Source organism: Eleutherodactylus coqui, chromosome 5 (genome assembly GCF_035609145.1).
Source record: "Eleutherodactylus coqui strain aEleCoq1 chromosome 5, aEleCoq1.hap1, whole genome shotgun sequence".
Classification (NCBI taxonomy): domain Eukaryota; kingdom Metazoa; phylum Chordata; class Amphibia; order Anura; family Eleutherodactylidae; genus Eleutherodactylus; species Eleutherodactylus coqui.
The window spans coordinates 62875655-62888963 of record NC_089841.1 but is presented as its reverse complement, the minus strand read 5'-3'; the positions used below and the strand labels follow the sequence as shown (position 1 = coordinate 62888963).

Here is a 13309-nt window from a genome sequence, read left to right as displayed (position 1 = left end):
CTTCTGGAAGAGGATGTCCGGCACACGTACCTGAGCTGTTAGTGTCACTTGATCACTACTAGAGGTGACCGACTGTCACATGCAACAGCCCCCCAGGACCATTACATCTGCAGATGGGGCAGTGTGCCACTCCACAGTGAAGGCAGGATTGAAGTGATCACCATGAGGCCTCCATACTCGAATATGACCATACAATGCTCCTGAACAGAACCTGGCTTCATCACTAAGGACCAAATGGTTGCGATCTGTAGCAGTCCAGGCTTCTTGTTCACTGCAAACGAAGGCGGCAGTGTTGGTGTTAATGGCAGGACCCATGTAATGGGTGACTTGACACCAATTTCCTTCTGCTAAGTTCTTGGAAATGGTCCGGGCAGAAATAGGGATTTGAAATGAAGATGCACCTGTGTCTGTGCAGTGGACAACTAAACTTTTGCATCTGCGTGCTTGTCGGTGGATCAAACGATCATCTACTGGTGGTCTGTCTGGGCCGCCTGGAGCCTGTTTGTGTGTGCATGTCTTCACATAACCGCTGCTCCCAACACCACCTAACGGTTTGGACAGAACGGCCTAGATGGCAGCAATTCATCTAAACAGCCACTCTGCTTCTCTCATTCCCATAATTATTATATATGCTGCATATTCCAAAGCATTGTTGCCTTTTAGTGTATCACTAAAGAGATATCTATGGCAGATCTTCATTAGACCCCAGTGGCCTTGGTAATCCAGCACCCAGTGATTGTGTCACATGAGCTTGTCAGGGTGAGCCACGTCCATCAAACCTCTTAAATGCATCTAAGGGGTTGTCCGATTTGTAAACTATTGATGGCCTATTCTTAAAATAGTGGGGATCTGCCACCTGGGTCCCCTCCGCTCAGCTGTTCTCTGAGCCAGTGTGTTCATGCACAGAGTTGCTTTCTGCCGGAAGTAGACAGCACTGTACCCACTGTAGTGGCCAGACTTGGTATTACAGGCAAAATGCCTATTCCCTCCAGAGGCAATACCAAGCCTGGCTACAGTTGGCTGCTTCCTATAGAAAGAAAGAAACGTCTGATTGGAGAGGGTCCCAGGCAGAAGACCCCCTACTGATCTGCTATCCTGTGGATACTACAGCTAGGATGGAAGACTATTCTGCACTGGTCCAAAGACAAGTCGATATAAGCAGCTTTTAGGTTAGATAACTTTACTGATCATGGGGTTTCCGCTACACGTTTCCAATCCACACTAGATAATTCCTCAGGCATGGGCTGTTTACAACTGAACAACCGCTCTTAAAGGGGTTCTCCGAGAGTAGAAAATCAATTATCCAGAGAATTAGTTGGGTTATTTGGGACTTGGAGATATTGCCATGAACAACATGTGGCCACTGATTAGCTGACCAGTTGTGTGTAGAGTGGGTAAAGTCTGCGGTGGATCCGCATCACTTCTGCTGTGTGTGAACATACCCTAAATTGGAAACTGCTGAAGTTTCAGGCCACATGACTGACAACAGGGTGGAGCCAAACTGCAGTCTGTTTAAACATTCTGAAAAATGCACTGATGAAAATGAACACCACTAGCTGTACCGTAAAAGACTTGACATTTTTACCACAACTGTCCCAAGACCAAAAAAATGCTGTGATCCCACGGAAAGACGGGCCGTCTGCAGCATAATACACACAGTATTCCCGTAGATTATAATGAAGGGTAGTGGCCTAAAATATGGACATGTCACTTTAATTACGAGAAGTGTTTTTGTGCGGCGATGGTGTCCTGGTACAAGGGTGTCTGAGCTGCTTATTGCGGTGCTGTACTGCAGCTCATTACTTTCTATAGTCAGACGGGGCACAAACACATCTGACCTGCATCTACTTTTTCTCCGAGCTTAGCATAGAAATCAGGCCCCAAATCACCCGAGCAATTCCGTAGACTGAACGGAGACGTCTTCTCGGAGCGCTCTGTCTCCTCATTCAGTTTTATTCCTCAAAAATCAAAACGTTTAGCAGTCAGCTGCCTCGGGGCTTATTATCCTGTCTGAGAACGATTGGCGATACGGCTGACCCCTGTTACCAGCCGCACGCCGCTATTACAGTCCAATCTGAATATCTCCTACTCCGTTCTCTATATGTATTATAGTAGTTATATTCTTGTACATAGGGGGCAGTATTATAGTAGTTATATTCTTGTATATAGGGGGCAGTATTATAGTAGTTATATTCTTGTACAAAGGTGGGCAGTATTATAGTAGGTATATTCTTGTACATAGGAGGCAGTATTATAGCAGGTATATTCTTGTACATAGGAGGCAGTATTATAGCAGTTATATTCTTGTACATAGGAGGCAGTATTATAGCAGTTATATTCTTGTACATAGGAGGCAGTATTATAGCAGTTATATTCTTGTACATAGAAGGAAGTATTATAGTAGTTATATTCTTGTACATAGGGGGCAGTATTATAGTAGTTATATTCTTGTACATAGGAGGCAGTATTATAGTAGTTATATTCTTGTACATAGGAGGCAGTATTATAGTAGTTATATTCTTGTACATAGGAGCAGTATTATAGTAGTTATATTCCTGTACATAGGAGACAGTATTATAGTAGTTATATTCTTGTACATAGGGGGCAGTATTACAGCAGTTATATTCTTGTACATAGGGGGGCAGTATTATAGTAGTTATATTCTTGTACATAGGGGGGCAGTATTATAGCAGTTCTATTCTTGTACATAGAAGCAGCATTATAGTAGTTATATTCTTGTACATAGGGGGCAGTATTATAGTAGTTATATTCCTGTACATAGGATACAGTATTATAGTAGTTATATTATTGTACATAGGGGGCAGTATTATAGTAGTTATATTTTTGTACATAGGGAGCAGTATTATAGTAGTTAGTGGGCAGTATTATAGTAGTTGTATTCTTGTACATAAGGGGCAGTATTATAGTAGGTATATTCTTGTACATAGGGAGCAGTATTATAGTAGTTATATTCTTGTACATAGAAGCAGTATTATAGTAGTTATATTCCTGTACATAGACAGTATTATAGTAGTTGTATTTTTGTACATGGGGGGGGGGGGGGGGGGCAGTATTATAGTAGTTATATTCTTGTACATGGGGGGGCAGTATTATAGTAATATTCTTGTACATGGGAGGGCAGTATTATAGTAGTTATATTCTTGTACATGGGGGGCAGTATTATAGTAGTTATATTCTTGTACATGGGGGGGCAGTATTATAGTAGTTATATTCTTGTACATGGGGGGGCAGTATTATAGTAGTTATATTCTTGTACATGGGGGGGCAGTATTATAGTAGTTATATTCTTGTACATGGGGGGGCAGTATTATAGTAGTTATATTCTTGTACATGGGGGGGCAGTATTATAGTAGTTATATTCTTGTACATGGGGGGGGCAGTATTATAGTAGTTATATTCTTGTACATGGGGGGGGCAGTATTATAGTAGTTATATTCTTGTACATGGGGGGGGCAGTATTATAGTAGTTATATTCTTGTACATGGGGGGGCAGTATTATAGTAGTTATATTCTTGTACATGGGGGGGGCAGTATTATAGTAGTTATATTCTTGTACATGGGGGGGCAGTATTATAGTAGTTATATTCTTGTACATGGGGGGGCAGTATTATAGTAGTTATATTCTTGTACATGGGGGGGCAGTATTATAGTAGTTATATTCTTGTACATGGGGGGGCAGTATTATAGTAGTTATATTCTTGTACATGGGGGGGCAGTATTATAGTAGTTATATTCTTGTACATGGGGGGGCAGTATTATAGTAGTTATATTCTTGTACATGGGGGGGCAGTATTGTAGTACTTAATGTTCATGCAGCTTTCTGCTATTAACTAATACTGATCTCTATACATGGCTCTTCTATAGTATCAGCTCTGTTGAACATTTATGAGGCAGCAGCACCTTTTTGTAAATTCTATACATTGCAGGTTAAGTTTTATATATTTTATTAACACAACCTCTTTCCTCTGTGAGCTGCATAGAGGTAATAAAAGGGGTCCCATAAGGTAAAATGACGACCCTGTGAAATAGATGGGGACTGAAGGCCAGGAAAATGTCCGTCCTTGCAGACATGCGGGCTCACATTGACTTATAGTATTATAATTGCTTTATGTTGGTAGTCTCTGTGCTCTGATGTAATACTGATCTTCTTTAGGTTCCTAATTATCGTAATGTCTTTCAGGACGGGGACGAGTCCACTCCAATATCCACCAGTGCAGAGATTGTGCGTGTTCCAGATCCTCAGATGTCTATGGTGAGCGTTTAAGACATTCATTAGTGTTTTAGGGTTGGCTGTCTAGGACCAGATGAGTTTCCAGGGCTGTCTAATGTAAAGGTCTGTTGGGGGAAATCACTTGCATGCCCCAATAGGAGCTTCTGCAGATTTCTGAGCAGACACCCTATACTGGCATACATATCTATGATGGCAGAGCAGCCCTTCAGTTTGAATGATCTACTTTTGCAGACACCTGAGTCCCACCTCGTGGCGGACATATCCCCATTACATACTGTGCTGCTTGGTGGTTTTTGGACTTGTCTAGAACGTTATTTGTGGTTTAATATAGTTTTTTTTTTTTTTTTTTTTTTTTTAACTTTGTAGGAAAATCTGGTGGAGAGCAAACACCACAAGCTTGCCAGAAGCCTGCGAAGTGGCCCGTCGGATCATGATTTGAAGCCAAATGCTGCTACACGGGATCAGCTCAATGTAAGTGCTGAGTGTAAATTCAGTTGTATATACAGAATATCCGCTCGTCGAGCAGTTCCCAGTTTTGGCATTTTGGAGTGTAGTATAAAGGCACCTTTTACATGGGACAGTTATTTCTGAAAACAGCGAATTCGAGCGATGGTGGTTCCATGTACAAGAGTCCGCTGACAGGCCGCTAAGCGACAAATCAATCACTTGTCAGAATCGCTTGGTCTGTAGCAGAACTAAACGTCAAGCCGTTGTTGGGCCGTGTAAGCAGAAGCCGTTCAATCTTTCAGTGACCGCCTGCACACGGGCGGTTTTGCGTTGCGGAATCTGGGGTTGCATCCACCTCCAGGTTTCGCAGCAGATACCATCCATAGCATGCTAAGGAAAAGTGATTCTTCCTGCATACGAGCAGAAACCAATTGCGGTATGCTACAGTTTTGTCCGGATGGAATGAAAGCTGTCTGATCCGCATCCCTTTTGCAATTGACATTGTTGAAAGGTCTCGGATTCTGCGTCCTTTGTACTGCGTGTGTGCGGCGGTGAGCCGTGTGGACCATTTGCAGTACAGATGAAGAGAAAAGAAAGCAGACACCACTGCTTTCTTTTCTCCATTTCTTTGCTGCCAGGGCTGGATTCCGCATGCGGAATCCAACTCGCCCGTGTGCATCCGGCCTAACTATGAATGGAGCCAGCCAGCCGGGACCATCTCCAACTGCTCCATCTCCATTCACTTAGATGGCTATTGCTCCTTTGTAAAGTACAAAAGCAGTAGTAGCGGGTCCGGCCGTTGTACCGTGTAAAGGTGCCATAAGACATTATTTGTCAGCATATATACAGTATATTACTATAGTTTTAAACGTTAACTAAAACCAAGTTCTCAGCTGTGATAGCAACATGTCAGAAGTCTATCAGTAGGGGGTCTGGCTGCTGAGGAAATCCCCCTTTATTGCTACAAAGAAGGGGTAGTAGCCCCCATCGGAGTGCTGTGCCTGTTGGTTTTTTTCGGCTTTGCTCAGAGTGTTGTACAGGCTCAGTAGAGTGCCTGTGTCCATCCACCACTCGTTCAGTGCAGTAAGGTGGTCACTTTTGCCCCTTTTTGGTTTTAATGATCAATTGTATCGACCAGTCAATTTCTTGGGACTCGACTTATCCAAACTTTTGAGTTGTCCCTATATATGTCGAAAGTTTCCTATCTTTTTTTAATCTATGGGACTCATGGGGTAAAATAACAGAGATATACTTGCTCCTCCACGAATGCTAGAATCCGGCATTGCAGTCCGCAGCGGCCCCGGAGATTTCAGTGATGTCACATGTAATTAGCTGACCCCTGCAGTTCTCCTGGCATCTGTGCTTATATCCAGAGCGCCATGATGCTAGGAGTTCAAGAACGTGATGCTGCTGCTTGTCATTTGGCTCTTTTTATTTGCCCCAGGGGGTCCTATTAAGAAGGGGTTGTTCAGTAACCAGACAGCCCCTTTAAGGTGTTTGGTTTTGCATTATAAAGGAGGTACACCACTGAACAGAGTTTGGTCTTCGCACTACGTTCTGTAGGGCACAAATGCGTCCAGCCACAAGCCGGATGGGTAGCTTAGTTACGCTTTAAACTGTACCGCTATACTGATGTCCTGCTTGGGTCGCCCAGATCTTGCTGATTTCCCATCCTTTTGCTTTCTTTGTAGATCATTGTCAGTTACCCCCCCACCAAACAGCTGACGTCAGAAGTACAGGACTTGGTGTGGAAATTCAGATACTATCTCACCAACCAGGAGAAGGTCAGTATTCTTATCATTGATGCCTACTTCTATATGACTGCACTACATGTACCTATATCATCTTGGTGCACAGAATTGCTGAAGGCGGGAGCAGGTTCCTGCGTGCTATTACAGCGCTGACATTACCTGTGCGACCAAGTGTGGAAGTACCGCTGCCAATGTCAGCCGCACTCACGTCGGTTTGTATAACCCCTAGGACCACCGCAGAGAGTTAAAGGGGTTGCTCAATATATTCAACTTTAGGGGCAATGTAGAGGGATGATGTAAAGACATGAACACCCCCCACCCCCCAAAAAAAACACCACACATTCCCTGTTTCCCTGTCGCCACTCCCATTCTCCCGTTTACTTTTATTTCCTTGGCTGCAGTGGTCACGTACCGGTTTACCCCAGTCATCGCTGCAGCCAATGACATGCCCTCAAGCAGAATGTAATCCGTGACGTTCCATATATAGGTCTAGGCTGAATAACTACACGCCCATGTGACCTGTATATGGGTTGTCACTGGAGCCACAAGACCCAGTGATATCACAGGTCACATGATGTGGTACCTGGCGCCAGTGTGAGTCATTTAATACGTTTTTTGAGAAGGGGGAGGAGGGGGTTAAATGTAACGAAGAAAATTCATCAGGAAAACTTTTTTAAAGAAAATGGGTGGGTGAGGGTGGGGGGGGGGGTGTTCTTTTTAAGAGCACTAGAGGGATTCCTTGCAATGCCATATCTTGTATCTACAGAAACCATTGAAGAACCCGATGACTGTCTTTTAGTATAGGTGGTAGTTAGGGCATACATGTGCCGCAGTAGCTGCCTTTTTTATAGAGCAGTCACAGGGTAATATGTTAGCGTAAATGTACTGTAGGTGGTTAGATGTCATAAAGAAAAAAAGGTAAGGCAAATCCTCATTGACAGCCACACCTGCTGCTATAAGCACCAGCCACTACACTGGTCAGAGCAGCAGCTTCCGCTCCCTGCGTATTGCCCGATCAGCTGATTGGGCCTTAGGATAGGCCATCAATAGTTATTTGCCTGGAAGCCCCTTTAAGTTATCCCTTATTCCACAACAGTGTCTAAATGTCTCATCTGCGAGTGAGGGGTCTCTTCACCCAGGTACCCTGATTGCTCCTGTCGCTTTTGGTCTGATGCTGTATTAACTTTTGTGAGATCTTGATTTCAGATAGGTTGCATTTGGTTTTCATCTCCTGTCCCCACACTAGTTGCTGGAACTAAGATTATAGTCAATGGGGTCTGTTCAGTTCCGTCAAGAGACGGAACTGTTCAGCCGCAGGAATTCCCAATTTTTTGCTCCCCAAATGGAGCAGGAAGCAGAATCCCCAATGCAGATGTGAAAGCAGCCTAACCCTAATTAGGGCAGGACGCTGGCTGTTTTAGCTGCTTTATTCTTGGTATCTGGTTTTTGTTTTTGACTTGAGTCATCTGCGTTTTCATTTCCACTTGTTTGTTTAAATTTCCCTATCTTATTTGGCAGTGCACCTATCACTTTATGGGTTCTTTCTCCTGGGTATACTGTGAACCCATGGGGCAGCACCCCATCACCTTACCTCTGGTAGTGCTCGTCTATCTTCTTGGGTGGTTCATTCAGATGGAGGGACAGGAGACTCCTGTTGCTGCGATCCATGCAGGACTTAGCAGTCCGACAATAGCAATCAGACACTTATTCCCTGCCCTGTGGATGGGGGATACATTCAGATCTTGGGATAACCCCGTAATACATTTTATATACCAAATACACATATTTACTATCCTCCATAACTGGAACAATCTATACAATCAATTAGTGAGCACTTTAAAAAGTGAAAAACGTAAACTAAAATCGTTATCTTTCTATAGTTTCTTATGGTTATTATGGTATTATAAAAGTTGATGGTCAGGAGGTGTACTGTTCCTGGAGACCACCTAATAGGCTTGGGAGGCTTAAAAGGCCATGCAAAGCTCTACTGGAAAATTTGGTATGCAAATAGGAGATGTTACAATGCCTCAGCAATGCCACCTTTTACATGGCAACACTCCTACAAGTCAATGTCTGACCTTCTAACAGGCCTTGTCACATGTGGCTGCCAGCAGCTTCCGTGAGCCGTAATGTGTCATGTGGCCGAGAGATATGTATGTTAATAGATTCATTTGTTGCAGGCATTGACAAAGTTCCTGAAATGTGTCAACTGGGATTTACCTCAAGAAGCCAAACAAGCTCTGGAACTTTTGGGGAAATGGAAACCGATGGATGTTGAAGACTCCTTGGAGCTTCTTTCGTCTCAGTTTACAAACCCAACGGTGCGACGTTACGCTGTTGCTCGACTTCAGCAGGCGGATGATGAGGTAATAAAGCGTCCAACCTTACTTGGTGCAGCGTAACTGCACTTTTTAAAAACATGTCAAAAGTTTTGATTAGGGTGAGTTTGGTGCTGCTGAAGGCAGCCAATGGGCAGCAAAGACAGCCGAAGATGCACAGCACTTGGGTGAGCTCTGCCGCCCCTTCGTTTAATCGATCAGTGGGGGTCTCGGCACCCAAACACCCCACTGATAAAAACTTTTTAAAAACTTGACATGTCAGAGCAACATATCAAAAGTGCTGTTACTCTTTAAAGGAGATGTATAGGGTTAGAATAGACATGGCTACAAAGCTGTGTGCAGCTCGCCCCGCTGACTTTAGGACATGGCAGGCCTTGTCTAAACCTAGAAATGACTTCTAATGGGAGGTAATCTTGCTCCACAGTTTGCCAGTCTGCAGGATTTTCTGCATGTTTCTGGAACAAGCGTTCTTGTAGACATCCTGCAGGGTTATGGTCCTGCTGATTTGTTCGATTTTTCAAGTTTGGGGAATAACTGAGGGGTGTGGCTTCGAGAACAGGGAGGAGTAGGATGGGGACATGGCTGAGCTCCTGGGGCACTGGTTTCTTTGTTTCTTGCTGTTGTCTGGGGACACTTTTTTGCTAAAATTAGTTCAGCCTGTTCCTGTAACCAAATGGGATCGCATGAAGTGGGGAGATGAAAGGAGGAATAATGGGGAGTTTGCTGTGGGTTTTTAGGTTTCCTTTTTAGTACTTCTGCAGTCCATTTTATAAACCGGTAAGAAAAATCTCTTATAAAGTGACTCCACTTTGTAGAATTGCACGTAGCAGATCTGTATATGCAAATGAGAAATGATTACCTTATTTACTGAATGTCATCCGTCCTGGGAAGAGTTAAGCCGGAAGCTATTAGAGCGGAGTGGTGGAGGCAGGATAATCTCTCTGGCCGCACTTGTCAAATGCTGACCTCTTCTTATAATCTGATAGAAATTCCATTACTTGTTTGAAGAATCCTATCGATTCCGCCGCTCGGGGGTCAGGCCTCTCATTTCTTCAGCTGGCAAAGTGGCCAGTAAGATTCAATTTATTTCCAAGTTTTACTTTAACCTTTGAGCTGGGAAGCGGCGGCAGAAGCATAGATTTTCTCAGACGGCACTGAGGCCGATGCCTTTTTTTTGTTTCCTTTTGTTTTGTCAAACTGGAAAAATAAGTAGGTTAGAAAAAAAGTTTTAATGAGATTGAAGGGGCGCAGCGGTGTCATCCTTGTACAAAGAGAGACGGGAGCGAGGGGTCTCGTTGCTGTTTTCTGTTTCCACTAGAAGGTGAAGAAGGGCAATTTTATTTTTTGCACAGTTTTGTATAGTTAAAAATTTGCGCAAAATGCTGCATAAATGCCGACTGTATTGGAGAAACGGAGTAGGCAACTGTGGAGGTGGGTCGGGGGCTTGGGACTTTGTTCATAGAGTTGGGTGGGTAATAGGGTATCTTGCCCCATTTAGTAAATAAGGCCGACTCGAAACCTGCTTAGCCAATTGATCTGCAGATCGTAGCTGCATCAAGTATATGGTCTCCAACAGGCCACTAAAGGCCTTTTCAGCCCTGGGCTTCATTTTGGCTTTTTGTCTTTTGGCCTAAAAAAAAACTGAGGCAGTCATTAATAGTTGATTGGCTGGTCAAGTGCAATGCATGAGGGTCAGAGCGGACACTGGAGCTTTGACCTTTTTATGTAGTGGCCGGGACGTGTTTCTGCAGGCTGGAGGCCCTTCTGAAATAAATGGGAGCTGCACCTGCAATTACAAGCGTCAACCACTACACAGGGGTTGAAGCCGCAACATCCGCTCCAACCCCTGTCTGTTTCGGAGCTGAACCACTGGGATTCCGAGCGGCAGATCCCAGACAATTCATTATTGATTACTTATCCTGAGGGATAGTCATTTGTATTTTGCTTGAAAAACCGCTTTTAATTGGTTTTCACTTTAATATTGATGTGTCCCTAAACCTACCTGTACTTTCAGATGACTTTTTGGAATAAGCTGTGGTGTGTGTACGTGAGCAATAACCTAATTTATAGTCTTTTTATGTGGCTTGTATCCTGCATTTATCACCAGTTTTCCCCTCTGCAGCCTGTATTTCTAATTCTGCGTTCTCTCTGAACTGGTAGGAGAAGCCTGGTTGCTGTGCTACGTTTTATAGACTGTACACAGAGAACTTCAGATTCTGTTTTCTAGCGGTCTGCAACACGCACCTGAGACATATATGACAGTGTACTGTAACTGTACTACTGAGCAGTTAAGATGTTAATAGCAAATCACTCTCAATTAGCTGTAGCAGCAGTGTCTGTTTGAGTCTCTGCTTCTCTTTTCTTTTCTTCTTCCCTCATCCCCTGGGTTCTCATAGACAGTGAGCAAGCTGGCTCATCCCCCTCCTCTTCATACTATACTGCCATATTTTGCGTCACCAGTAACTTGGATAACAAGGCTTGCCAACAAGCATTGGACAGCAAGCTTGGAGGAGTGGTGATCCCATTGTGGCAGCTTTTTGGGGGCTTTTTTCTGCGCAAAATATCAATTTAGGTAAATGGCAGTTTTCCTAGTTGTCACAATGTCTATCACATAAGCACAAGTTGTTTGAAAAATTATTGACCATTTAAGGCAGGTCATCAATATCAGATAAGTGGGGTTCCAGCTAGTGGCAGCCGCCACTGATCATCCAATTGAAGGGGCCCAGCAAGTGTGTGGTTCCCCCCCCCCCCCCCCCTCTCGCACTGATAGTGTGAGATTGAAAACTGAATCGGGTCCCATTTTCTTGCAAGTCTCGCATGAAAATAGACTTGCAATGTGCGAGACACCGCACATTGCACAGCACACAGGAGTGTCCACATGCTGTGTGATGTGTGAATCTCGGGTGCAACTGGCTATCAGCCTTGTAGATACGGCCTTGTTTTGCTTTGTGATGATTAAAGGGGTAATCATCTTTTGGGCAGGTCAGTTTTTCTTAGAAGGGCACTTCAACATAAGGCAGTTCAGTGTCTCCTCCTACTGGGACCTCCAGTGATCAACTGTAATCCTTGGTGGAGGTGTTTGCGTTCCCCACAGTGCCTCTACAGGAGAACCAAAGTATTACACAGTGCCCATTGTAATCGGTGATCTGTCTTTCTAATGCACAAACTAAATTGTTTGATGAACCTGAACATGCCCACCTCTTTCTATTAACTTAATATTCTCAAATAGGGTATTTAGGTTTTGGTCTTCTATACCAGACCACCTTTTTGAATGACTTGAGATGCAGGGAGGCGTACTAGATGCCCCCACCCATCCTAGAATTTACTGGTGCCTACGGAAACTTGTTCTGAGTTGGCTACAGAGAAATACTTCTGCCTTTTGAACTCATGTGGGCTCTTTTTTGTATGCACTCCATGCGATCTGCATATATTGATTTATACCATGTATTCAGTGGAATATATCGTATGCCATTAGCGTCTCCTTTTATGGATTCTCCCCGCATACATTCAACATAAGAATTCCTCTCCCTCTTCAAGGACGATTCAGTGCTCGATGGCAGAACAGATGTGTCAGCGCAGCGCATCTTCTCTCCTCTCTCTTCTATTCAAGTGCCCGTTCCTCAAATACTCTGCTGAAAACATTACTCATGTTGGTTGGTGGGTGCTTAAAACCTAATAAAGGATGCGGCTGCCTTCACATTTACATAGTGAAATGGCTGCTCCTAATTACTTCATTAAAAAGTTATTACGCATGTACTTTAGTGGAAGAGCTTCTCGGCAATGACTCTGCAAATCTCAAATTTGTTTCCGTGGAAAGTTTTTAGCTTTGTATGTTCAAGGTTTCATAAAAAGATACGAGATACAATAGCCTATCAAAAGTAATTGGACACCTGAGAGGAATCAAAAGTATCTTTCCATATGTTAATACTTAGTGAGGCTCCTTTGACCCTGTTACGGGAATAAATCATATTCCAGAATATTTCACTGGTTTGCTCCAAATTGGTTATAATGAGAAGCTTCATGCATGAATATATGTATTTGCAAATAAGGGAGATGGAATAAAACCTCTACAGTGCCACCTATTGGAAGGCAGCATTCCTTCCAGACAAATTCAGACCCTTTATACAAGCCTTGCAACGATGACTGGGAATTAAAAGCAAAGCCAGACTCCATGCACAGACAGCTGTTTCGGGGTATTTGGCCTTCATCAGTGTACAGTAGGAGTCTGGCTTTGCTAGTGAGAGGCCTGGGACGGGGGTCAGAAATGCTATCTTTTCTATTTAGGGAGAGCACTTAAACAATGAGGCAACTCAAATGGCCATGCACGCTCCTCTGGGTAATATGCAAATAAGGGAGATGGAATGAAACCTATGCCACCTATTGGAAGGCAGCATTCCTTCAAGTCAAAGTCAGACTTTTTATACATTTTGGAATACATAAAACTTCTTGATCACTTTTTATTGCATTTTTTTTCTTGGAGACAAAATGGCCAAAAAAATGTATTTCTGGTGTTTGTTAGC

General features: G+C 43.6%; 1 protein-coding gene across 2 annotated transcripts in view; it reads left to right on the top strand.

Moving 5' to 3' along the window:
* The window catches only part of PIK3C3 (phosphatidylinositol 3-kinase catalytic subunit type 3), a 145502-nt gene that overhangs the window by 35686 nt on the left and 96507 nt on the right, over positions 1–13309 (top strand). For both annotated transcript variants that reach the window (XM_066602623.1, XM_066602624.1), the window contains 4 exons: positions 4202–4273; positions 4619–4723; positions 6391–6483; positions 8631–8816. In XM_066602623.1, the coding sequence (XP_066458720.1) occupies positions 4202–4273; positions 4619–4723; positions 6391–6483; positions 8631–8816 (456 nt within the window). The remainder of the gene's footprint in view (positions 1–4201; positions 4274–4618; positions 4724–6390; positions 6484–8630; positions 8817–13309) is intronic.